Source organism: Diorhabda sublineata, unplaced genomic scaffold (assembly GCF_026230105.1).
Source record: "Diorhabda sublineata isolate icDioSubl1.1 unplaced genomic scaffold, icDioSubl1.1 Dsub_171, whole genome shotgun sequence".
Lineage (NCBI taxonomy): Eukaryota > Metazoa > Arthropoda > Insecta > Coleoptera > Chrysomelidae > Diorhabda > Diorhabda sublineata.
This window is the reverse complement of record NW_026614102.1, coordinates 4,400-32,217: the sequence shown is the minus strand read 5'-3', so window position 1 is coordinate 32,217 and position 27,818 is coordinate 4,400. Positions and strand designations below refer to the sequence as shown.

Below are 27,818 nucleotides of genomic sequence, written 5' to 3'. Positions count from 1 at the left end.
TTATATTTTCTTCGAACGAACTAACTACTTCGCTCTATTCGCAACTATGTCTGTCTATTACACAATATTTCATATTTTATCCGACAATTTTTTTTTTTACATTGTATAGTATATTATTTTAGGAAATGAACATATTTTATTTAAAATTTCAAACCAATTTGGAAAGAAAAAAAAAAGTGTTTTTAACAAAACTTCAAAGACGCCACAAAAACTACTTTAACAACGGCAACCGACCAACCGCTTTGTATGTTTTATCTTACCGGCGGTCGGGTTTTTTTTTTGCCTTTAGCCGACAGTGAATTAGTATATGAAACTTTTTAAAACAAAAGCGACGTTAGGAAGTTTATATATATATATATATATATATATATATATATATATATATATATATATATATATATATATATATATATATATATATGTACGTACAACGGAAAAACATGGCCTTATAATATTAATACACAATAAATTTTTATTGACCTTAGAAGAGGATTTTTCAGTTAAGTGGAATATCATCTTTCGTCATATTTAATAGAATTCAATTAAATTAAATTAAAGTCTTTCGTTCGTTGTTATCATATATAAATAAAAAAAAAAGTAGTATTGTGGTTCTGAAAAGAACCGTTTTTTTTTTTTGTTTGGTCGATGTTATTATTTAAGTAAATAAAATAGAAAATTTTCTGTCAATATAGTAGATATGTTATACTTATTATTTAGAACTAGTATATTTGGTAACTGCTTTAGTTCCTTCACTGACTGCGTGTTTTGCCAATTCTCCGGGAAGCAATAGTCTCACTGCAGTTTGAATTTCTCTACTTGTAATTGTTGAACGTTTATTATAATGAGCCAATCTGGATGCTTCGGCGGCGATACGTTCGAATATATCATTAACAAAACTATTCATTATACTCATAGCTTTACTCGATATACCGGTGTCAGGATGAACTTGCTTAAGTACTTTGTAAATGTAAATAGCATAACTTTCCTTCCTCCTCCTTTTTTTCTTTTTATCGGCTTTCGAAATATTCTTTTGAGCCTTTCCGGCTTTTTTCGCTGCCTTTCCGCTAGCTTTTGGTGGCATTATTTCTCTTGAAATAAAATAAAAACACTTGGATGACGTACCGTATTTATCGACGAAAAGTGGGTAAAATTAACAGTTAACAGCACTTATGTCCCTCTCTTTTATATCAACGTACGTAATTCTAATAGGCTCCGCCCTTCTACGTTTGCGCATTTGCTATAATTTCATTGGTAGGGCATGTTAATATAAATAGATAGGTCGAGTGTAAATTTTTTGTTTAACAGTTAGTTTCGTCGCATCGGTTGCTTCATAGTTTTCAATTGACAAAGTTCTATTTTTTTTTTGTTTTGGAAAAAGAAAAATATATATAAAAAAAAATGTCTGGACGTGGTAAAGGTGGTAAAGTAAAGGGAAAGGCAAAATCTCGCTCAAACCGAGCTGGATTACAATTTCCTGTAGGACGTATACATCGTTTGTTGAGAAAAGGCAATTATGCAGAACGAGTCGGTGCCGGAGCTCCAGTATATTTGGCAGCTGTTATGGAATATTTGGCAGCCGAAGTACTCGAATTAGCAGGAAATGCTGCTAGAGATAACAAAAAGACCCGTATAATTCCAAGGCATTTACAATTAGCCATTAGAAACGATGAAGAATTGAATAAATTGTTGTCTGGAGTAACCATCGCACAAGGTGGTGTTCTTCCTAACATTCAAGCTGTACTTTTACCGAAAAAGACAGAAAAGAAAGCTTAATTCTTTATTAATTATATTATTTTTCTTTATTTTATCGAAATACATATGCATAAACCGGCCCTTTTAAGGGCCACAATTTTTTTATTTTTATATATATATAAAAAGAGATTATAATATAGTTAATTATATATATATATATATATATATATATATATATATATATATATATATATATATATATATATATATATATATATATATATTATAGTTAGAGTTAGAGTTGAGATAGAAGAGATTCTCGTGTAACGTACTGTTAGATAAAAAAAAAATAAATAAATGTCCTGATATATAAGAAAACTTATCATATATATAAGATATATAAGAAAACTTATCATCTGTAATAATAACTGGAATTGTGGTTGGTTAATGTTATTATTTTCAGCATCGTTAATAATAACGTTCGTACTAGAAATAAAAATTGCAAATAATGAGATGAAGATAAATAAAAGTTCCTCTACTCGCTTATGTTCTTATCTATATGTATTTATGTATGTATGTATGTATGTAGTATATATCTATGTGTATATGTATGTGCGTATCAATAAATGCGAGGTTGTTCTTATATATAAGAAGAGAACAAACTAATGTGTAAGTTATTTTTTCTTTTTTATTTTCATATTCAAGCAAAATATGTTGTGGTTCTGAAAAGAACCGTTTTTTTTTTTTTTTTTTGTATATATACATATGCTATGGGAAGAATGCGATGGAGGACATATTCTTCTACTTCAAATATGAAAAATGAAAATTAACCACCAAAACCATATAAAGTACGACCTTGACGTTTTAAAGCATAAACAACATCCATAGCCGTTACCGTTTTTCTCTTAGCATGTTCAGTATATGTTACGGCATCTCTAATAACATTTTCCAAAAACACTTTCAAAACTCCACGAGTTTCTTCGTAAATTAATCCCGATATACGTTTTACTCCTCCACGTCTAGCTAATCTTCTAATAGCAGGTTTGGTAATTCGTAAAACTTTTCGGTGTCGTTTTGCACCCCCTTTTCCAAGTCCTTTACCACCTTTTCCACGACCGGTCATTATTTTTCTTTTATTTTGTTTTTTCTATATACCTAAAACAATCCGATGATAACTTCGAAAAGACTTCAAAATACTGACCTAAGAATTTTCCCTAATCTCTTTATAATACCTATCGGCTCCGCCCATTAGAAAAAGTACGCACCAATCCCAGATTAGTACTCCGTAATGTTGGGCAAAGCTATAAAAGAAGGTCATAAATAAATTTATCTCATTCATTGTGTGTTTATCGAGTTGCTATAGCGGTTTAGTATATTGACATTTCTTATATACTTACAAAAAAAAATAAGATGGCTCGTACTAAACAAACTGCTAGAAAATCGACTGGAGGGAAAGCTCCTCGTAAACAATTAGCGACGAAAGCCGCCCGTAAAAGCGCACCAGCTACTGGTGGAGTAAAAAAACCTCATCGTTATAGGCCAGGTACTGTAGCTCTTCGTGAGATAAGACGTTATCAAAAGAGTACCGAATTACTTATTAGAAAATTGCCGTTTCAACGATTGGTTCGTGAAATAGCACAAGATTTTAAAACAGATTTACGTTTTCAAAGTTCAGCGGTTATGGCTCTCCAGGAAGCTAGTGAGGCTTATTTGGTAGGTCTATTCGAAGATACTAATCTGTGTGCCATTCATGCTAAAAGAGTCACCATTATGCCCAAGGATATCCAATTGGCTAGAAGAATTCGCGGAGAACGAGCATAAATACAAATGTTTTTTTTTTATATAAAATTACATTTTATCTATTTGATTATAATAGATTTTTTGTTTTATATATATATATATATATATATAATATATATATATATATATATATATATATATATATATATTGTAAGTAAAAACGGTTCTTTTCAGAACCACAAATAATTTAACATTTATGATAGTAGTATAATATTTTGATATAAATATAGGATGTTCGTTTGAAAACATTGAAATATAAAAGAAGGATGTGAATTGTTGATTAGGTAAAGAAGACGCACGCACGCACGCACACACACACACACACACACACACGAGATAGAGAAAATTATTATTTTTAACTAACAAATTTTAGACAATATCGACATATAATAATTGAAAGTTTATAAAACAGATTAGATCTACTATATCGTAGGTAGGTCGAGACAAATCTAGAAGGTGGTAACAACCTACATTACATCGATCGATGAAAATGTTATATATAACATAACATATCAATTATTGAACCGAAATTCAAAAAATTCTTGTTTCATCAAAACAAACATTATTTGTTTTTCATTTTCTTCATAAATAAATGAAAAAATTGTGGCCCTGACAAGGGCCATTTGTTATTATTGTCGATTGTCGTCGTACCCATCATCAGTCCGATAATACTTCTCGATTGTTGTACTATCTTTCTGTCAGAAAAAAAATATTCTTTTTATTTCTTCTTTTTAGGAGCGGCGGCGGCGGCGGCGGCTTTTCTTGCTTTAGGAGAGGAACTGCTAGCAGCTGCTTTCGCAGTTTTCGGTTTTGGTGCTTTCGGCTTTTTCGTGGGACTGCCTTTATTGGATTTTTTTGCTTTAGTAGGATTCTTCGTTTTAATTTCGGATGATGCGGCACTGGCTGTATTGGAAGCGGCGGCGGCGACTCCTCCTTTAGCCGAAGATTTTTTATCTGTTTTTTTGGCAACTTTAACGCCTTTCTTATCAGTAGTTGGTGTTGTTGTCGAAGTTTTTAAGGAAGCCGCTGCTGTACCTGTCGTTTTTTTGCCTTTATTAGATTTCTTAATACTTTTCGATTTATCCACTCCTCCTCCTCCTGCAATAATAGCATTTCTTTTTGCTGCTGTTACAATTTTTTTGGATTTAGTTACGCCTGGAGTAGAAGCGGCTGTTTTCTTTTTCTTTTTGTCAATAGCATTCGTTTTAGCCGAAGTACCACCAGTCGAAGTTGCCGAAGCTAACTTGAATGATCCGGAAGCTCCTTTACCTTTAGTTTGTACCAAAGATCCCGATACTACAGATGCTTTCAAATATTTTTTGATGAATGGCGCTACTTTTTCTGCATCAACTTTATAATTGGCAGCAATATACTTTTTAATTGCTTGTAAAGATGAGCCTCCGCGTTCCTTTAAACCTTTGATCGCATTGTTTACCATTTCCGAAGTCGGTGGATGAGATGGTTTGGTCCTAGGATTTTTAGCTTTTTTTTCCTTTTTATTTATTGGAGACGACGAAACCTGCGGTGAATTAGACGCAGACGTTGCGGTTACAACCGAAGTTTGATTTTCTGTATCCGCCATAACTACTAACAAACAACCTTGAGTGTTATTATATCGTCGATAAACTACACTAAACTGATATAAAAAAAAAAAAAAAAAATATTGGATGTACTTTTATATTTAGTTTTATAAAATTTCACCTCTCTATATACTTAAAAGTATAAAAGACTTTTAATTTTTCGCGTGTAATGAGTTACAAGAGGAGTCATTCAAATAAAGCGGACGGAAGACTGAACGAACGAATAGAACTAAGTTAAAAAACGAACCTCATAAACCAAACCAACCTCAAAAACCTTGGTTTCTTCGAGATTTTCGAATCGAATGTAATGAAAAAAATTGACAAATAACTAACTAAGGTATACTTCGAACTTTCGCCGAAGTTTTACTATAATTTAATGACTGCTAACAACGTTTGTTATTAAAAAAAAGTACCACTTAAAAATGGTTAAAAATTTATTTCCGTCGATGCTTAGCACTTTAGATATAATTTCGAAATTAAATAAAAGTCCTTCTTAAAATACAATGAAGGTAAAGAGAAACGTGTCTATTCACAATAATGACCAATATTTAAAAATATCAAAACGAATTGAAATAATACCGCAATTATCATTTGAACGGTGACATGTCTACCCTGACTTACGCTACACGTTTCTACTATATATGTTCGTAACTAATATATTATTATGAGTATTTTTCAATAACAATCTTCCGACATACTAAATATAAGAAAAATATCAAATTTCAATATTGGAACCCGCTTATATTTCATTTTAGATAATATTGAATGGTGGGTGGTGGTGGTGGTGGTGGTAGTAGTAGCAAATTATAATTATTAACAATAGATTGATTGACTGATTATATTTTCTTCGAACGAACTAACTACTTCGCTCTATTCGCAACTATGTCTGTCTATTACACAATATTTCATATTTTATCCGACAATTTTTTTTTTTACATTGTATAGTATATTATTTTAGGAAATGAACATATTTTATTTAAAATTTCAAACCAATTTGGAAAGAAAAAAAAAAGTGTTTTTAACAAAACTTCAAAGACGCCACAAAAACTACTTTAACAACGGCAACCGACCAACCGCTTTGTATGTTTTATCTTACCGGCGGTCGGGTTTTTTTTTTGCCTTTAGCCGACAGTGAATTAGTATATGAAACTTTTTAAAACAAAAGCGACGTTAGGAAGTTTTATATATATATATATATATATATATATATATGTACGTACAACGGAAAAACATGGCCTTATAATATTAATACACAATAAATTTTTATTGACCTTAGAAGAGGATTTTTCAGTTAAGTGGAATATCATCTTTCGTCATATTTAATAGAATTCAATTAAATTAAATTAAAGTCTTTCGTTCGTTGTTATCATATATAAATAAAAAAAAAAGTAGTATTGTGGTTCTGAAAAGAACCGTTTTTTTTTTTTGTTTGGTCGATGTTATTATTTAAGTAAATAAAATAGAAAATTTTCTGTCAATATAGTAGATATGTTATACTTATTATTTAGAACTAGTATATTTGGTAACTGCTTTAGTTCCTTCACTGACTGCGTGTTTTGCCAATTCTCCGGGAAGCAATAGTCTCACTGCAGTTTGAATTTCTCTACTTGTAATTGTTGAACGTTTATTATAATGAGCCAATCTGGATGCTTCGGCGGCGATACGTTCGAATATATCATTAACAAAACTATTCATTATACTCATAGCTTTACTCGATATACCGGTGTCAGGATGAACTTGCTTAAGTACTTTGTAAATGTAAATAGCATAACTTTCCTTCCTCCTCCTTTTTTTCTTTTTATCGGCTTTCGAAATATTCTTTTGAGCCTTTCCGGCTTTTTTCGCTGCCTTTCCGCTAGCTTTTGGTGGCATTATTTCTCTTGAAATAAAATAAAAACACTCGAATGACGTACCGTATTTATCGACGAAAAGTGGGTAAAATTAACAGTTAACAGCACTTATGTCCCTCTCTTTTATATCAACGTACGTAATTCTAATAGGCTCCGCCCTTCTACGTTTGCGCATTTGCTATAATTTCATTGGTAGGGCATGTTAATATAAATAGATAGGTCGAGTGTAAATTTTTTGTTTAACAGTTAGTTTCGTCGCATCGGTTGCTTCATAGTTTTCAATTGACAAAGTTCTATTTTTTTTTTGTTTTGGAAAAAGAAAAATATATATAAAAAAAAATGTCTGGACGTGGTAAAGGTGGTAAAGTAAAGGGAAAGGCAAAATCTCGCTCAAACCGAGCTGGATTACAATTTCCTGTAGGACGTATACATCGTTTGTTGAGAAAAGGCAATTATGCAGAACGAGTCGGTGCCGGAGCTCCAGTATATTTGGCAGCTGTTATGGAATATTTGGCAGCCGAAGTACTCGAATTAGCAGGAAATGCTGCTAGAGATAACAAAAAGACCCGTATAATTCCAAGGCATTTACAATTAGCCATTAGAAACGATGAAGAATTGAATAAATTGTTGTCTGGAGTAACCATCGCACAAGGTGGTGTTCTTCCTAACATTCAAGCTGTACTTTTACCGAAAAAGACAGAAAAGAAAGCTTAATTCTTTATTAATTATATTATTTTTCTTTATTTTATCGAAATACATATGCATAAACCGGCCCTTTTAAGGGCCACAATTTTTTTATTTTTATATATATATAAAAAGAGATTATAATATAGTTAAATTTTATATATATATATATATATATATATATATATATATATATATATATATATATATTTATAGTTAGAGTTAGAGTTGAGATAGAAGAGATTCTCGTGTAACGTACTGTTAGATAAAAAAAAAATAAATAAATGTCCTGATATATAAGAAAACTTATCATATATATAAGATATATAAGAAAACTTATCATCTGTAATAATAACTGGAATTGTGGTTGGTTAATGTTATTATTTTCAGCATCGTTAATAATAACGTTCGTACTAGAAATAAAAATTGCAAATAATGAGATGAAGATAAATAAAAGTTCCTCTACTCGCTTATGTTCTTATCTATATGTATTTATGTATGTATGTATGTATGTAGTATATATCTATGTGTATATGTATGTGCGTATCAATAAATGCGAGGTTGTTCTTATATATAAGAAGAGAACAAACTAATGTGTAAGTTATTTTTTCTTTTTTATTTTCATATTCAAGCAAAATATGTTGTGGCTGAAAAGAACCGTTTTTTTTTTTTTTTTTTGTATATATACATATGCTATGGGAAGAATGCGATGGAGGACATATTCTTCTACTTCAAATATGAAAAATGAAAATTAACCACCAAAACCATATAAAGTACGACCTTGACGTTTTAAAGCATAAACAACATCCATAGCCGTTACCGTTTTTCTCTTAGCATGTTCAGTATATGTTACGGCATCTCTAATAACATTTTCCAAAAACACTTTCAAAACTCCACGAGTTTCTTCGTAAATTAATCCCGATATACGTTTTACTCCTCCACGTCTAGCTAATCTTCTAATAGCAGGTTTGGTAATTCCTTGGATATTATCACGTAAAACTTTTCGGTGTCGTTTTGCACCCCCTTTTCCAAGTCCTTTACCACCTTTTCCACGACCGGTCATTATTTTTCTTTTATTTTGTTTTTTCTATATACCTAAAACAATCCGATGATAACTTCGAAAAGACTTCAAAATACTGACCTAAGAATTTTCCCTAATCTCTTTATAATACCTATCGGCTCCGCCCATTAGAAAAAGTACGCACCAATCCCAGATTAGTACTCCGTAATGTTGGGCAAAGCTATAAAAGAAGGTCATAAATAAATTTATCTCCTGTTGCTTTCTTAGAGCGCTTCGAGAAGGTCGCAAGTACGGATTAAAGGACTGCTGTATAATCGGTCACTGTTTTATTTTAGAAAACACACCGGTAAACGCAGGGTCGCCTACTGCGATTAAAAATTCTCGCTGACAAAGAAACTCGTATTATTAGTGTATACCATTGCAAAAAATGCCCCTTTCGGGGCTTTGTTGCTCTACCTACCTGCCCTTTTCGGGGCTTGTTTTTATAATGAAATAAACCCTTTCTGGGGCAAGTGTTTCAAGAACCAACGTGAGTCCTAGGATCAGCCAGTTTCAGGTGAATATTATTTTCATTTTTATAAAACACTAACAGGCAATCAAAAGGGTCAGGAATTCTTTAACCGGGGAGGAAACTCCCTCCGGCAGTGAGTCCGCTGTCGGCTTTGATAGCCAACTCTTGTTAGGTACTAACAAAGGATTTCAATTCTCGAAATCCTTATTTCTTATCCTCACTTGATCTGACTCTATCGATCTTTTATTTCACCTATTTCACTTTTGAAAATGCCCCGAGTACCCCGTTCCCCCATTCAAACCCGAAGTAAACCTGTTTCCACCATCGATGAATTCCCACCACTCCCTACCAACCCCAATTCTCCTTCTGAGGAGGAAACCCTTGCAGAATTGGTCGCAGAATACTCGCGGTACAGTCCAAATCAATTCACCCAAATTCGTAATGCCATTGAGTATATCAAACGGAAATCACTCGAGAATAATAGAAGCTCCTCACCAGCACCATCTGCGGATTCCTATGCTTCTAGGGTCTCGCAGAAATCGTCCAACTCTAAATCCCAGCGTGTTGATTATACCCGACAAGGCGCGATCCCCAAAAACAAAATTCCCCCTCTAAATTCCAAGTCAATCTCAATACCTCAAAAGCCAAAAAAAAATACCCAAAATACCACTAAACCCCAGGCACCAAGTCAAACCCAGACTCCCAGAACCCACCAACAACCCCAGACCCCCAGAACCCACCAACAATCCCAGACCCCCAAAACCCACCAACAATCCCAAACCATCACCCAAACACTCAATTTGAGAAACCTCCCAACTAAATATACCTCACAGAGAGAGCTCTACAATCTCCTCAACACGCAAGAGCTGTTGAGGGGACAAATGAGCTTTCTCAAAGCTAACCCCAATGGAACCGCCCTCCTCAAAATTCCTTCCACGTTTCATCACGAAACGTTGGCAAGGAAAATCCGTTACGCCATAGGCGACGAGAAAATCGTCGTAATCCCGATAAACCCTCCCCAAAGAGCCCAAAAACCCCTCACCACTAAAACCAAAAAAACCACCTTTTCTCTGGTCTGCAAGAATGTAGACCAATCCTACACCGAAGAAGAGTTCCTGGAGATCCTCTCTATCCTGAAATTCCCTGTCCTTAAAACTTGGAGAATTATAGCTAGATCCACGAATAAACCCACATCCATGTTCCGAATTATTACAGATTCCGAAACCGCCTACCATCACGCCCTAACCAAGGGTATTAACTTCCACGGGCTTCCGCACTACTGCGAAGCCTCAAATTCAAACACCATACCCGCAGTCCCCAAATACTGCAACCGTTGCTCATCTACCGGCCACTCCGCAGACACCTGCAATGCCAAACCTATTTGTCCAACCTGTGGTGCTTCTGGTCACAAGCCAGAAAAATGCCCAAAAGCTAACTCCCCTACCTGTAAAAATTGCGGCGGACCTCACCCCGCCTTCCACCCCCGCTGTCCGAAAAGGATTGAAACTCCGAAAGCCCCCCAGGATACAGCCCCAGTCACCCTAGAAAAACCTCAAACCCCTTACGACCTGTCTACTGACACTAAAATCCTAATCGAAATCCTGGCAACAACAATAATGAACGCCATCCCTACTTCTCGGGCGCTAGTAGCCGAAACGCTACAACGCCTCATTCCCCCTTTTTACGGTTATAATTGTACCGTAACCAGCGGCGTGGGTAACCGCATTCATTTCGCTTTCACCCAAAAACCAAACACGTCCCACTGAAAAAGTGTAGGTTTAGCCCTAGCAACGCCATTTATGTCAATACTGACATAACCCCCATTTCAAGCCGCCTAAATGACCTCCAAGCCCCTTCTAATTGATTCGATCCATAGAATCAAGAATTCCGTTGCGAAAGGGACCCTCCTCATCCTTCCTCAATTTCCTCAATAATAGCTCCCATATCAATCAGATAAATTCCTACCCCCAACACCCACCCTCATTTTCATCCATCGTCGGAGTTGCAGGTTTTCTGCGGTTTCCCTGCAACCTGGAGAACCGATTCTCCAGACAAATGTCCGACGATAGGGAATAATACAGCCGCAGCTGTACCCGCCCACCCCCAATTAGATTAAGAAAAAACAAAAAATAAACAAAAAAAAAATATATAAAAAAAAAAAACCCCCAAAAAAAAATATAGAAAAGAAAAAAAAAAAATCTTAACAAAAAAAAATGTAACTGCACCGCTAGAAGCAGCCGAGCAAACACTTCCCAACTAAATATCCCCACACCCAGCCCTGCAGAGGAAAAAATTCCTATATCAGGGCCTAAAGCAAATCATAACCAAATTACCAAAAAAAAAAAAAAAAACCCTTCCTTCCTAATTTTTCACAACGAATCTCTCTCTCTCTTAAATTTATCTCATTCATTGTGTGTTTATCGAGTTGCTATAGCGGTTTAGTATATTGACATTTCTTATATACTTACAAAAAAAAATAAGATGGCTCGTACTAAACAAACTGCTAGAAAATCGACTGGAGGGAAAGCTCCTCGTAAACAATTAGCGACGAAAGCCGCCCGTAAAAGCGCACCAGCTACTGGTGGAGTAAAAAAACCTCATCGTTATAGGCCAGGTACTGTAGCTCTTCGTGAGATAAGACGTTATCAAAAGAGTACCGAATTACTTATTAGAAAATTGCCGTTTCAACGATTGGTTCGTGAAATAGCACAAGATTTTAAAACAGATTTACGTTTTCAAAGTTCAGCGGTTATGGCTCTCCAGGAAGCTAGTGAGGCTTATTTGGTAGGTCTATTCGAAGATACTAATCTGTGTGCCATTCATGCTAAAAGAGTCACCATTATGCCCAAGGATATCCAATTGGCTAGAAGAATTCGCGGAGAACGAGCATAAATACAAATGTTTTTTTTTTATATAAAATTACATTTTATCTATTTGATTATAATAGATTTTTTGTTTTATATATATATATATATATATATATATATATATATATATATATATATATATATATATATATATATATTGTAAGTAAAAACGGTTCTTTTCAGAACCACAAATAATTTAACATTTATGATAGTAGTATAATATTTTGATATAAATATAGGATGTTCGTTTGAAAACATTGAAATATAAAAGAAGGATGTGATTGTTGATTAGGTAAAGAAGACGCACGCACGCACGCACACACACACACACACACACACACGAGATAGAGAAAATTATTATTTTTAACTAACAAATTTTAGACAATATCGACATATAATAATTGAAAGTTTATAAAACAGATTAGATCTACTATATCGTAGGTAGGTCGAGACAAATCTAGAAGGTGGTAACAACCTACATTACATCGATCGATGAAAATGTTATATATAACATAACATATCAATTATTGAACCGAAATTCAAAAAATTCTTGTTTCATCAAAACAAACATTATTTGTTTTTCATTTTCTTCATAAATAAATGAAAAAATTGTGGCCCTGACAAGGGCCATTTGTTATTATTGTCGATTGTCGTCGTACCCATCATCAGTCCGATAATACTTCTCGATTGTTGTACTATCTTTCTGTCAGAAAAAAAATATTCTTTTTATTTCTTCTTTTTAGGAGCGGCGGCGGCGGCGGCGGCTTTTCTTGCTTTAGGAGAGGAACTGCTAGCAGCTGCTTTCGCAGTTTTCGGTTTTGGTGCTTTCGGCTTTTTCGTGGGACTGCCTTTATTGGATTTTTTTGCTTTAGTAGGATTCTTCGTTTTAATTTCGGATGATGCGGCACTGGCTGTATTGGAAGCGGCGGCGGCGACTCCTCCTTTAGCCGAAGATTTTTTATCTGTTTTTTTGGCAACTTTAACGCCTTTCTTATCAGTAGTTGGTGTTGTTGTCGAAGTTTTTAAGGAAGCCGCTGCTGTACCTGTCGTTTTTTTGCCTTTATTAGATTTCTTAATACTTTTCGATTTATCCACTCCTCCTCCTCCTGCAATAATAGCATTTCTTTTTGCTGCTGTTACAATTTTTTTGGATTTAGTTACGCCTGGAGTAGAAGCGGCTGTTTTCTTTTTCTTTTTGTCAATAGCATTCGTTTTAGCCGAAGTACCACCAGTCGAAGTTGCCGAAGCTAACTTGAATGATCCGGAAGCTCCTTTACCTTTAGTTTGTACCAAAGATCCCGATACTACAGATGCTTTCAAATATTTTTTGATGAATGGCGCTACTTTTTCTGCATCAACTTTATAATTGGCAGCAATATACTTTTTAATTGCTTGTAAAGATGAGCCTCCGCGTTCCTTTAAACCTTTGATCGCATTGTTTACCATTTCCGAAGTCGGTGGATGAGATGGTTTGGTCCTAGGATTTTTAGCTTTTTTTTCCTTTTTATTTATTGGAGACGACGAAACCTGCGGTGAATTAGACGCAGACGTTGCGGTTACAACCGAAGTTTGATTTTCTGTATCCGCCATAACTACTAACAAACAACCTTGAGTGTTATTATATCGTCGATAAACTACACTAAACTGATATAAAAAAAAAAAAAAAAAATATTGGATGTACTTTTATATTTAGTTTTAAAAATTTCACCTCTCTATATACTTAAAAGTATAAAAGACTTTTAATTTTTCGCGTGTAATGAGTTACAAGAGGAGTCATTCAAATAAAGCGGACGGAAGACTGAACGAACGAATAGAACTAAGTTAAAAAACGAACCTCATAAACCAAACCAACCTCAAAAACCTTGGTTTCTTCGAGATTTTCGAATCGAATGTAATGAAAAAAATTGACAAATAACTAACTAAGGTATACTTCGAACTTTCGCCGAAGTTTTACTATAATTTAATGACTGCTAACAACGTTTGTTATTAAAAAAAAGTACCACTTAAAAATGGTTAAAAATTTATTTCCGTCGATGCTTAGCACTTTAGATATAATTTCGAAATTAAATAAAAGTCCTTCTTAAAATACAATGAAGGTAAAGAGAAACGTGTCTATTCACAATAATGACCAATATTTAAAAATATCAAAACGAATTGAAATAATACCGCAATTATCATTTGAACGGTGACATGTCTACCCTGACTTACGCTACACGTTTCTACTATATATGTTCGTAACTAATATATTATTATGAGTATTTTTCAATAACAATCTTCCGACATACTAAATATAAGAAAAATATCAAATTTCAATATTGGAACCCGCTTATATTTCATTTTAGATAATATTGAATGGTGGGTGGTGGTGGTGGTGGTGGTAGTAGTAGCAAATTATAATTATTAACAATAGATTGATTGACTGATTATATTTTCTTCGAACGAACTAACTACTTCGCTCTATTCGCAACTATGTCTGTCTATTACACAATATTTCATATTTTATCCGACAATTTTTTTTTTTACATTGTATAGTATATTATTTTAGGAAATGAACATATTTTATTTAAAATTTCAAACCAATTTGGAAAGAAAAAAAAAAGTGTTTTTAACAAAACTTCAAAGACGCCACAAAAACTACTTTAACAACGGCAACCGACCAACCGCTTTGTATGTTTTATCTTACCGGCGGTCGGGTTTTTTTTTTGCCTTTAGCCGACAGTGAATTAGTATATGAAACTTTTTAAAACAAAAGCGACGTTAGGAAGTTTATATATATATATATATATATATATATATATATATATATATATATATATATATATATATATATATATATATATATGTACGTACAACGGAAAAACATGGCCTTATAATATTAATACACAATAAATTTTTATTGACCTTAGAAGAGGATTTATTTTTCAGTTAAGTGGAATATCATCTTTCGTCATATTTAATAGAATTCAATTAAATTAAATTAAAGTCTTTCGTTCGTTGTTATCATATATAAATAAAAAAAAAAGTAGTATTGTGGTTCTGAAAAGAACCGTTTTTTTTTTTTGTTTGGTCGATGTTATTATTTAAGTAAATAAAATAGAAAATTTTCTGTCAATATAGTAGATATGTTATACTTATTATTTAGAACTAGTATATTTGGTAACTGCTTTAGTTCCTTCACTGACTGCGTGTTTTGCCAATTCTCCGGGAAGCAATAGTCTCACTGCAGTTTGAATTTCTCTACTTGTAATTGTTGAACGTTTATTATAATGAGCCAATCTGGATGCTTCGGCGGCGATACGTTCGAATATATCATTAACAAAACTATTCATTATACTCATAGCTTTACTCGATATACCGGTGTCAGGATGAACTTGCTTAAGTACTTTGTAAATGTAAATAGCATAACTTTCCTTCCTCCTCCTTTTTTTCTTTTTATCGGCTTTCGAAATATTCTTTTGAGCCTTTCCGGCTTTTTTCGCTGCCTTTCCGCTAGCTTTTGGTGGCATTATTTCTCTTGAAATAAAATAAAAACACTCGAATGACGTACCGTATTTATCGACGAAAAGTGGGTAAAATTAACAGTTAACAGCACTTATGTCCCTCTCTTTTATATCAACGTACGTAATTCTAATAGGCTCCGCCCTTCTACGTTTGCGCATTTGCTATAATTTCATTGGTAGGGCATGTTAATATAAATAGATAGGTCGAGTGTAAATTTTTTGTTTAACAGTTAGTTTCGTCGCATCGGTTGCTTCATAGTTTTCAATTGACAAAGTTCTATTTTTTTTTTGTTTTGGAAAAAGAAAAATATATATAAAAAAAAATGTCTGGACGTGGTAAAGGTGGTAAAGTAAAGGGAAAGGCAAAATCTCGCTCAAACCGAGCTGGATTACAATTTCCTGTAGGACGTATACATCGTTTGTTGAGAAAAGGCAATTATGCAGAACGAGTCGGTGCCGGAGCTCCAGTATATTTGGCAGCTGTTATGGAATATTTGGCAGCCGAAGTACTCGAATTAGCAGGAAATGCTGCTAGAGATAACAAAAAGACCCGTATAATTCCAAGGCATTTACAATTAGCCATTAGAAACGATGAAGAATTGAATAAATTGTTGTCTGGAGTAACCATCGCACAAGGTGGTGTTCTTCCTAACATTCAAGCTGTACTTTTACCGAAAAAGACAGAAAAGAAAGCTTAATTCTTTATTAATTATATTATTTTTCTTTATTTTATCGAAATACATATGCATAAACCGGCCCTTTTAAGGGCCACAATTTTTTTATTTTTATATATATATAAAAAGAGATTATAATATAGTTAAATTTTATATATATATATATATATATATATATATATATATATATATATATATATATATATATATATATATTTAAGTTAGAGTTAGAGTTGAGATAGAAGAGATTCTCGTGTAACGTACTGTTAGATAAAAAAAAAATAAATAAATGTCCTGATATATAAGAAAACTTATCATATATATAAGATATATAAGAAAACTTATCATCTGTAATAATAACTGGAATTGTGGTTGGTTAATGTTATTATTTTCAGCATCGTTAATAATAACGTTCGTACTAGAAATAAAAATTGCAAATAATGAGATGAAGATAAATAAAAGTTCCTCTACTCGCTTATGTTCTTATCTATATGTATTTATGTATGTATGTATGTATGTAGTATATATCTATGTGTATATGTATGTGCGTATCAATAAATGCGAGGTTGTTCTTATATATAAGAAGAGAACAAACTAATGTGTAAGTTATTTTTTCTTTTTTATTTTCATATTCAAGCAAAATATGTTGTGGTTCTGAAAAGAACCGTTTTTTTTTTTTTTTTTTGTATATATACATATGCTATGGGAAGAATGCGATGGAGGACATATTCTTCTACTTCAAATATGAAAAATGAAAATTAACCACCAAAACCATATAAAGTACGACCTTGACGTTTTAAAGCATAAACAACATCCATAGCCGTTACCGTTTTTCTCTTAGCATGTTCAGTATATGTTACGGCATCTCTAATAACATTTTCCAAAAACACTTTCAAAACTCCACGAGTTTCTTCGTAAATTAATCCCGATATACGTTTTACTCCTCCACGTCTAGCTAATCTTCTAATAGCAGGTTTGGTAATTCCTTGGATATTATCACGTAAAACTTTTCGGTGTCGTTTTGCACCCCCTTTTCCAAGTCCTTTACCACCTTTTCCACGACCGGTCATTATTTTTCTTTTATTTTGTTTTTTCTATATACCTAAAACAATCCGATGATAACTTCGAAAAGACTTCAAAATACTGACCTAAGAATTTTCCCTAATCTCTTTATAATACCTATCGGCTCCGCCCATTAGAAAAAGTACGCACCAATCCCAGATTAGTACTCCGTAATGTTGGGCAAAGCTATAAAAGAAGGTCATAAATAAATTTATCTCATTCATTGTGTGTTTATCGAGTTGCTATAGCGGTTTAGTATATTGACATTTCTTATATACTTACAAAAAAAAATAAGATGGCTCGTACTAAACAAACTGCTAGAAAATCGACTGGAGGGAAAGCTCCTCGTAAACAATTAGCGACGAAAGCCGCCCGTAAAAGCGCACCAGCTACTGGTGGAGTAAAAAAACCTCATCGTTATAGGCCAGGTACTGTAGCTCTTCGTGAGATAAGACGTTATCAAAAGAGTACCGAATTACTTATTAGAAAATTGCCGTTTCAACGATTGGTTCGTGAAATAGCACAAGATTTTAAAACAGATTTACGTTTTCAAAGTTCAGCGGTTATGGCTCTCCAGGAAGCTAGTGAGGCTTATTTGGTAGGTCTATTCGAAGATACTAATCTGTGTGCCATTCATGCTAAAAGAGTCACCATTATGCCCAAGGATATCCAATTGGCTAGAAGAATTCGCGGAGAACGAGCATAAATACAAATGTTTTTTTTTTATATAAAATTACATTTTATCTATTTGATTATAATAGATTTTTTGTTTATATATATATATATATATATATATATATATATATATATATATATATATATATATATATTGTAAGTAAAAACGGTTCTTTTCAGAACCACAAATAATTTAACATTTATGATAGTAGTATAATATTTTGATATAAATATAGGATGTTCGTTTGAAAACATTGAAATATAAAAGAAGGATGTGATTGTTGATTAGGTAAAGAAGACGCACGCACGCACGCACACACACACACACACACACACACACACGAGATAGAGAAAATTATTATTTTTAACTAACAAATTTTAGACAATATCGACATATAATAATTGAAAGTTTATAAAACAGATTAGATCTACTATATCGTAGGTAGGTCGAGACAAATCTAGAAGGTGGTAACAACCTACATTACATCGATCGATGAAAATGTTATATATAACATAACATATCAATTATTGAACCGAAATTCAAAAAATTCTTGTTTCATCAAAACAAACATTATTTGTTTTTCATTTTCTTCATAAATAAATGAAAAAATTGTGGCCCTGACAAGGGCCATTTGTTATTATTGTCGATTGTCGTCGTACCCATCATCAGTCCGATAATACTTCTCGATTGTTGTACTATCTTTCTGTCAGAAAAAAAATATTCTTTTTATTTCTTCTTTTTAGGAGCGGCGGCGGCGGCGGCGGCTTTTCTTGCTTTAGGAGAGGAACTGCTAGCAGCTGCTTTCGCAGTTTTCGGTTTTGGTGCTTTCGGCTTTTTCGTGGGACTGCCTTTATTGGATTTTTTTGCTTTAGTAGGATTCTTCGTTTTAATTTCGGATGATGCGGCACTGGCTGTATTGGAAGCGGCGGCGGCGACTCCTCCTTTAGCCGAAGATTTTTTATCTGTTTTTTTGGCAACTTTAACGCCTTTCTTATCAGTAGTTGGTGTTGTTGTCGAAGTTTTTAAGGAAGCCGCTGCTGTACCTGTCGTTTTTTTGCCTTTATTAGATTTCTTAATACTTTTCGATTTATCCACTCCTCCTCCTCCTGCAATAATAGCATTTCTTTTTGCTGCTGTTACAATTTTTTTGGATTTAGTTACGCCTGGAGTAGAAGCGGCTGTTTTCTTTTTCTTTTTGTCAATAGCATTCGTTTTAGCCGAAGTACCACCAGTCGAAGTTGCCGAAGCTAACTTGAATGATCCGGAAGCTCCTTTACCTTTAGTTTGTACCAAAGATCCCGATACTACAGATGCTTTCAAATATTTTTTGATGAATGGCGCTACTTTTTCTGCATCAACTTTATAATTGGCAGCAATATACTTTTTAATTGCTTGTAAAGATGAGCCTCCGCGTTCCTTTAAACCTTTGATCGCATTGTTTACCATTTCCGAAGTCGGTGGATGAGATGGTTTGGTCCTAGGATTTTTAGCTTTTTTTTCCTTTTTATTTATTGGAGACGACGAAACCTGCGGTGAATTAGACGCAGACGTTGCGGTTACAACCGAAGTTTGATTTTCTGTATCCGCCATAACTACTAACAAACAACCTTGAGTGTTATTATATCGTCGATAAACTACACTAAACTGATATAAAAAAAAAAAAAAAAAATATTGGATGTACTTTTATATTTAGTTTTATAAAATTTCACCTCTCTATATACTTAAAAGTATAAAAGACTTTTAATTTTTCGCGTGTAATGAGTTACAAGAGGAGTCATTCAAATAAAGCGGACGGAAGACTGAACGAACGAATAGAACTAAGTTAAAAAACGAACCTCATAAACCAAACCAACCTCAAAAACCTTGGTTTCTTCGAGATTTTCGAATCGAATGTAATGAAAAAAATTGACAAATAACTAACTAAGGTATACTTCGAACTTTCGCCGAAGTTTTACTATAATTTAATGACTGCTAACAACGTTTGTTATTAAAAAAAAGTACCACTTAAAAATGGTTAAAAATTTATTTCCGTCGATGCTTAGCACTTTAGATATAATTTCGAAATTAAATAAAAGTCCTTCTTAAAATACAATGAAGGTAAAGAGAAACGTGTCTATTCACAATAATGACCAATATTTAAAAATATCAAAACGAATTGAAATAATACCGCAATTATCATTTGAACGGTGACATGTCTACCCTGACTTACGCTACACGTTTCTACTATATATGTTCGTAACTAATATATTATTATGAGTATTTTTCAATAACAATCTTCCGACATACTAAATATAAGAAAAATATCAAATTTCAATATTGGAACCCGCTTATATTTCATTTTAGATAATATTGAATGGTGGGTGGTGGTGGTGGTGGTGGTAGTAGTAGCAAATTATAATTATTAACAATAGATTGATTGACTGATTATATTTTCTTCGAACGAACTAACTACTTCGCTCTATTCGCAACTATGTCTGTCTATTACACAATATTTCATATTTTATCCGACAATTTTTTTTTTTACATTGTATAGTATATTATTTTAGGAAATGAACATATTTTATTTAAAATTTCAAACCAATTTGGAAAGAAAAAAAAAAGTGTTTTTAACAAAACTTCAAAGACGCCACAAAAACTACTTTAACAACGGCAACCGACCAACCGCTTTGTATGTTTTATCTTACCGGCGGTCGGGTTTTTTTTTTGCCTTTAGCCGACAGTGAATTAGTATATGAAACTTTTTAAAACAAAAGCGACGTTAGGAAGTTATATATATATATATATATATATATATATATATATATATATATATATATATATATATATATATATATATATATATATGTACGTACAACGGAAAAACATGGCCTTATAATATTAATACACAATAAATTTTTATTGACCTTAGAAGAGGATTTTTCAGTTAAGTGGAATATCATCTTTCGTCATATTTAATAGAATTCAATTAAATTAAATTAAAGTCTTTCGTTCGTTGTTATCATATATAAATAAAAAAAAAAGTAGTATTGTGGTTCTGAAAAGAACCGTTTTTTTTTTTTGTTTGGTCGATGTTATTATTTAAGTAAATAAAATAGAAAATTTTCTGTCAATATAGTAGATATGTTATACTTATTATTTAGAACTAGTATATTTGGTAACTGCTTTAGTTCCTTCACTGACTGCGTGTTTGCCAATTCTCCGGGAAGCAATAGTCTCACTGCAGTTTGAATTTCTCTACTTGTAATTGTTGAACGTTTATTATAATGAGCCAATCTGGATGCTTCGGCGGCGATACGTTCGAATATATCATTAACAAAACTATTCATTATACTCATAGCTTTACTCGATATACCGGTGTCAGGATGAACTTGCTTAAGTACTTTGTAAATGTAAATAGCATAACTTTCCTTCCTCCTCCTTTTTTTCTTTTTATCGGCTTTCGAAATATTCTTTTGAGCCTTTCCGGCTTTTTTCGCTGCCTTTCCGCTAGCTTTTGGTGGCATTATTTCTCTTGAAATAAAATAAAAACACTTGGATGACGTACCGTATTTATCGACGAAAAGTGGGTAAAATTAACAGTTAACAGCACTTATGTCCCTCTCTTTTATATCAACGTACGTAATTCTAATAGGCTCCGCCCTTCTACGTTTGCGCATTTGCTATAATTTCATTGGTAGGGCATGTTAATATAAATAGATAGGTCGAGTGTAAATTTTTTGTTTAACAGTTAGTTTCGTCGCATCGGTTGCTTCATAGTTTTCAATTGACAAAGTTCTATTTTTTTTTTGTTTTGGAAAAAGAAAAATATATATAAAAAAAAATGTCTGGACGTGGTAAAGGTGGTAAAGTAAAGGGAAAGGCAAAATCTCGCTCAAACCGAGCTGGATTACAATTTCCTGTAGGACGTATACATCGTTTGTTGAGAAAAGGCAATTATGCAGAACGAGTCGGTGCCGGAGCTCCAGTATATTTGGCAGCTGTTATGGAATATTTGGCAGCCGAAGTACTCGAATTAGCAGGAAATGCTGCTAGAGATAACAAAAAGACCCGTATAATTCCAAGGCATTTACAATTAGCCATTAGAAACGATGAAGAATTGAATAAATTGTTGTCTGGAGTAACCATCGCACAAGGTGGTGTTCTTCCTAACATTCAAGCTGTACTTTTACCGAAAAAGACAGAAAAGAAAGCTTAATTCTTTATTAATTATATTATTTTTCTTTATTTTATCGAAATACATATGCATAAACCGGCCCTTTTAAGGGCCACAATTTTTTTATTTTTATATATATATAAAAAGAGATTATAATATAGTTAAATTTTATATATATATATATATATATATATATATATATATATATATATATATATATATATATATATATATATATATATATATATTATAGTTAGAGTTAGAGTTGAGATAGAAGAGATTCTCGTGTAACGTACTGTTAGATAAAAAAAAAATAAATAAATGTCCTGATATATAAGAAAACTTATCATATATATAAGATATATAAGAAAACTTATCATCTGTAATAATAACTGGAATTGTGGTTGGTTAATGTTATTATTTTCAGCATCGTTAATAATAACGTTCGTACTAGAAATAAAAATTGCAAATAATGAGATGAAGATAAATAAAAGTTCCTCTACTCGCTTATGTTCTTATCTATATGTATTTATGTATGTATGTATGTATGTAGTATATATCTATGTGTATATGTATGTGCGTATCAATAAATGCGAGGTTGTTCTTATATATAAGAAGAGAACAAACTAATGTGTAAGTTATTTTTTCTTTTTTATTTTCATATTCAAGCAAAATATGTTGTGGTTCTGAAAAGAACCGTTTTTTTTTTTTTTTTTTGTATATATACATATGCTATGGGAAGAATGCGATGGAGGACATATTCTTCTACTTCAAATATGAAAAATGAAAATTAACCACCAAAACCATATAAAGTACGACCTTGACGTTTTAAAGCATAAACAACATCCATAGCCGTTACCGTTTTTCTCTTAGCATGTTCAGTATATGTTACGGCATCTCTAATAACATTTTCCAAAAACACTTTCAAAACTCCACGAGTTTCTTCGTAAATTAATCCCGATATACGTTTTACTCCTCCACGTCTAGCTAATCTTCTAATAGCAGGTTTGGTAATTCCTTGGATATTATCACGTAAAACTTTTCGGTGTCGTTTTGCACCCCCTTTTCCAAGTCCTTTACCACCTTTTCCACGACCGGTCATTATTTTTCTTTTATTTTGTTTTTTCTATATACCTAAAACAATCCGATGATAACTTCGAAAAGACTTCAAAATACTGACCTAAGAATTTTCCCTAATCTCTTTATAATACCTATCGGCTCCGCCCATTAGAAAAAGTACGCACCAATCCCAGATTAGTACTCCGTAATGTTGGGCAAAGCTATAAAAGAAGGTCATAAATAAATTTATCTCATTCATTGTGTGTTTATCGAGTTGCTATAGCGGTTTAGTATATTGACATTTCTTATATACTTACAAAAAAAAATAAGATGGCTCGTACTAAACAAACTGCTAGAAAATCGACTGGAGGGAAAGCTCCTCGTAAACAATTAGCGACGAAAGCCGCCCGTAAAAGCGCACCAGCTACTGGTGGAGTAAAAAAACCTCATCGTTATAGGCCAGGTACTGTAGCTCTTCGTGAGATAAGACGTTATCAAAAGAGTACCGAATTACTTATTAGAAAATTGCCGTTTCAACGATTGGTTCGTGAAATAGCACAAGATTTTAAAACAGATTTACGTTTTCAAAGTTCAGCGGTTATGGCTCTCCAGGAAGCTAGTGAGGCTTATTTGGTAGGTCTATTCGAAGATACTAATCTGTGTGCCATTCATGCTAAAAGAGTCACCATTATGCCCAAGGATATCCAATTGGCTAGAAGAATTCGCGGAGAACGAGCATAAATACAAATGTTTTTTTTTTATATAAAATTACATTTTATCTATTTGATTATAATAGATTTTTTGTTTTATATATATATATATATATATATTGTAAGTAAAAACGGTTCTTTTCAGAACCACAAATAATTTAACATTTATGATAGTAGTATAATATTTTGATATAAATATAGGATGTTCGTTTGAAAACATTGAAATATAAAAGAAGGATGTGATTGTTGATTAGGTAAAGAAGACGCACGCACGCACACACACACACGCACGCACGCACACACACACACACACACACACACACACACACACACACACACACACACACACACACACGAGATAGAGAAAATTATTATTTTTAACTAACAAATTTTAGACAATATCGACATATAATAATTGAAAGTTTATAAAACAGATTAGATCTACTATATCGTAGGTAGGTCGAGACAAATCTAGAAGGTGGTAACAACCTACATTACATCGATCGATGAAAATGTTATATATAACATAACATATCAATTATTGAACCGAAATTCAAAAAATTCTTGTTTCATCAAAACAAACATTATTTGTTTTTCATTTTCTTCATAAATAAATGAAAAAATTGTGGCCCTGACAAGGGCCATTTGTTATTATTGTCGATTGTCGTCGTACCCATCATCAGTCCGATAATACTTCTCGATTGTTGTACTATCTTTCTGTCAGAAAAAAAATATTCTTTTTATTTCTTCTTTTTAGGAGCGGCGGCGGCGGCGGCGGCTTTTCTTGCTTTAGGAGAGGAACTGCTAGCAGCTGCTTTCGCAGTTTTCGGTTTTGGTGCTTTCGGCTTTTTCGTGGGACTGCCTTTATTGGATTTTTTTGCTTTAGTAGGATTCTTCGTTTTAATTTCGGATGATGCGGCACTGGCTGTATTGGAAGCGGCGGCGGCGACTCCTCCTTTAGCCGAAGATTTTTTATCTGTTTTTTTGGCAACTTTAACGCCTTTCTTATCAGTAGTTGGTGTTGTTGTCGAAGTTTTTAAGGAAGCCGCTGCTGTACCTGTCGTTTTTTTGCCTTTATTAGATTTCTTAATACTTTTCGATTTATCCACTCCTCCTCCTCCTGCAATAATAGCATTTCTTTTTGCTGCTGTTACAATTTTTTTGGATTTAGTTACGCCTGGAGTAGAAGCGGCTGTTTTCTTTTTCTTTTTGTCAATAGCATTCGTTTTAGCCGAAGTACCACCAGTCGAAGTTGCCGAAGCTAACTTGAATGATCCGGAAGCTCCTTTACCTTTAGTTTGTACCAAAGATCCCGATACTACAGATGCTTTCAAATATTTTTTGATGAATGGCGCTACTTTTTCTGCATCAACTTTATAATTGGCAGCAATATACTTTTTAATTGCTTGTAAAGATGAGCCTCCGCGTTCCTTTAAACCTTTGATCGCATTGTTTACCATTTCCGAAGTCGGTGGATGAGATGGTTTGGTCCTAGGATTTTTAGCTTTTTTTTCCTTTTTATTTATTGGAGACGACGAAACCTGCGGTGAATTAGACGCAGACGTTGCGGTTACAACCGAAGTTTGATTTTCTGTATCCGCCATAACTACTAACAAACAACCTTGAGTGTTATTATATCGTCGATAAACTACACTAAACTGATATAAAAAAAAAAAAAAAAAATATTGGATGTACTTTTATATTTAGTTTTATAAAATTTCACCTCTCTATATACTTAAAAGTATAAAAGACTTTTAATTTTTCGCGTGTAATGAGTTACAAGAGGAGTCATTCAAATAAAGCGGACGGAAGACTGAACGAACGAATAGAACTAAGTTAAAAAACGAACCTCATAAACCAAACCAACCTCAAAAACCTTGGTTTCTTCGAGATTTTCGAATCGAATGTAATGAAAAAAATTGACAAATAACTAACTAAGGTATACTTCGAACTTTCGCCGAAGTTTTACTATAATTTAATGACTGCTAACAACGTTTGTTATTAAAAAAAAGTACCACTTAAAAATGGTTAAAAATTTATTTCCGTCGATGCTTAGCACTTTAGATATAATTTCGAAATTAAATAAAAGTCCTTCTTAAAATACAATGAAGGTAAAGAGAAACGTGTCTATTCACAATAATGACCAATATTTAAAAATATCAAAACGAATTGAAATAATACCGCAATTATCATTTGAACGGTGACATGTCTACCCTGACTTACGCTACACGTTTCTACTATATATGTTCGTAACTAATATATTATTATGAGTATTTTTCAATAACAATCTTCCGACATACTAAATATAAGAAAAATATCAAATTTCAATATTGGAACCCGCTTATATTTCATTTTAGATAATATTGAATGGTGGGTGGTGGTGGTGGTGGTGGTAGTAGTAGCAAATTATAATTATTAACAATAGATTGATTGACTGATTATATTTTCTTCGAACGAACTAACTACTTCGCTCTATTCGCAACTATGTCTGTCTATTACACAATATTTCATATTTTATCCGACAATTTTTTTTTTTACATTGTATAGTATATTATTTTAGGAAATGAACATATTTTATTTAAAATTTCAAACCAATTTGGAAAGAAAAAAAAAAGTGTTTTTAACAAAACTTCAAAGACGCCACAAAAACTACTTTAACAACGGCAACCGACCAACCGCTTTGTATGTTTTATCTTACCGGCGGTCGGGTTTTTTTTTTGCCTTTAGCCGACAGTGAATTAGTATATGAAACTTTTTAAAACAAAAGCGACGTTAGGAAGTTTTATATATATATATATATATATATATATATATATATATATATATATATATATATATATATATATATATATATATATGTACGTACAACGGAAAAACATGGCCTTATAATATTAATACACAATAAATTTTTATTGACCTTAGAAGAGGATTTTTCAGTTAAGTGGAATATCATCTTTCGTCATATTTAATAGAATTCAATTAAATTAAATTAAAGTCTTTCGTTCGTTGTTATCATATATAAATAAAAAAAAAAGTAGTATTGTGGTTCTGAAAAGAACCGTTTTTTTTTTTTGTTTGGTCGATGTTATTATTTAAGTAAATAAAATAGAAAATTTTCTGTCAATATAGTAGATATGTTATACTTATTATTTAGAACTAGTATATTTGGTAACTGCTTTAGTTCCTTCACTGACTGCGTGTTTTGCCAATTCTCCGGGAAGCAATAGTCTCACTGCAGTTTGAATTTCTCTACTTGTAATTGTTGAACGTTTATTATAATGAGCCAATCTGGATGCTTCGGCGGCGATACGTTCGAATATATCATTAACAAAACTATTCATTATACTCATAGCTTTACTCGATATACCGGTGTCAGGATGAACTTGCTTAAGTACTTTGTAAATGTAAATAGCATAACTTTCCTTCCTCCTCCTTTTTTTCTTTTTATCGGCTTTCGAAATATTCTTTTGAGCCTTTCCGGCTTTTTTCGCTGCCTTTCCGCTAGCTTTTGGTGGCATTATTTCTCTTGAAATAAAATAAAAACACTTGGATGACGTACCGTATTTATCGACGAAAAGTGGGTAAAATTAACAGTTAACAGCACTTATGTCCCTCTCTTTTATATCAACGTACGTAATTCTAATAGGCTCCGCCCTTCTACGTTTGCGCATTTGCTATAATTTCATTGGTAGGGCATGTTAATATAAATAGATAGGTCGAGTGTAAATTTTTTGTTTAACAGTTAGTTTCGTCGCATCGGTTGCTTCATAGTTTTCAATTGACAAAGTTCTATTTTTTTTTTGTTTTGGAAAAAGAAAAATATATATAAAAAAAAATGTCTGGACGTGGTAAAGGTGGTAAAGTAAAGGGAAAGGCAAAATCTCGCTCAAACCGAGCTGGATTACAATTTCCTGTAGGACGTATACATCGTTTGTTGAGAAAAGGCAATTATGCAGAACGAGTCGGTGCCGGAGCTCCA

General features: G+C 32.8%; 4 protein-coding genes and 1 pseudogene across 4 annotated transcripts; all 5 read right to left on the bottom strand.

Moving 5' to 3' along the window:
- Nucleotides 1-614: 614 nt before the first annotated feature.
- Nucleotides 615-1,159, bottom strand: LOC130452097 (histone H2B). Its single transcript, XM_056791416.1, has one exon. It carries the CDS (start codon nt 1,079-1,081, stop codon nt 710-712), a length of 372 nt encoding a protein of 123 aa, XP_056647394.1. The 5' UTR covers nt 1,082-1,159; the 3' UTR covers nt 615-709.
- A 5,307-nt stretch (nt 1,160-6,466) lies between these two features.
- On the bottom strand, nt 6,467-6,983 carry LOC130452099 (histone H2B). Its single transcript, XM_056791418.1, has one exon. It carries the CDS (start codon nt 6,942-6,944, stop codon nt 6,573-6,575), a length of 372 nt encoding a protein of 123 aa, XP_056647396.1. The 5' UTR covers nt 6,945-6,983; the 3' UTR covers nt 6,467-6,572.
- Nucleotides 6,984-15,033: 8,050 nt separating this feature from the next.
- On the bottom strand, nt 15,034-15,550 carry LOC130452096 (histone H2B). The gene has a single exon (XM_056791415.1). The coding sequence runs from the start codon at nt 15,509-15,511 to the stop codon at nt 15,140-15,142; it is 372 nt and encodes a 123-aa protein (XP_056647393.1). The 5' UTR covers nt 15,512-15,550; the 3' UTR covers nt 15,034-15,139.
- A 5,393-nt stretch (nt 15,551-20,943) lies between these two features.
- Nucleotides 20,944-21,531, bottom strand: LOC130452100 (histone H2B-like; annotated as a pseudogene).
- A 5,348-nt stretch (nt 21,532-26,879) lies between these two features.
- On the bottom strand, nt 26,880-27,436 carry LOC130452098 (histone H2B). Its single transcript, XM_056791417.1, has one exon. The coding sequence runs from the start codon at nt 27,355-27,357 to the stop codon at nt 26,986-26,988; it is 372 nt and encodes a 123-aa protein (XP_056647395.1). The 5' UTR covers nt 27,358-27,436; the 3' UTR covers nt 26,880-26,985.
- Nucleotides 27,437-27,818: the final 382 nt, after the last annotated feature.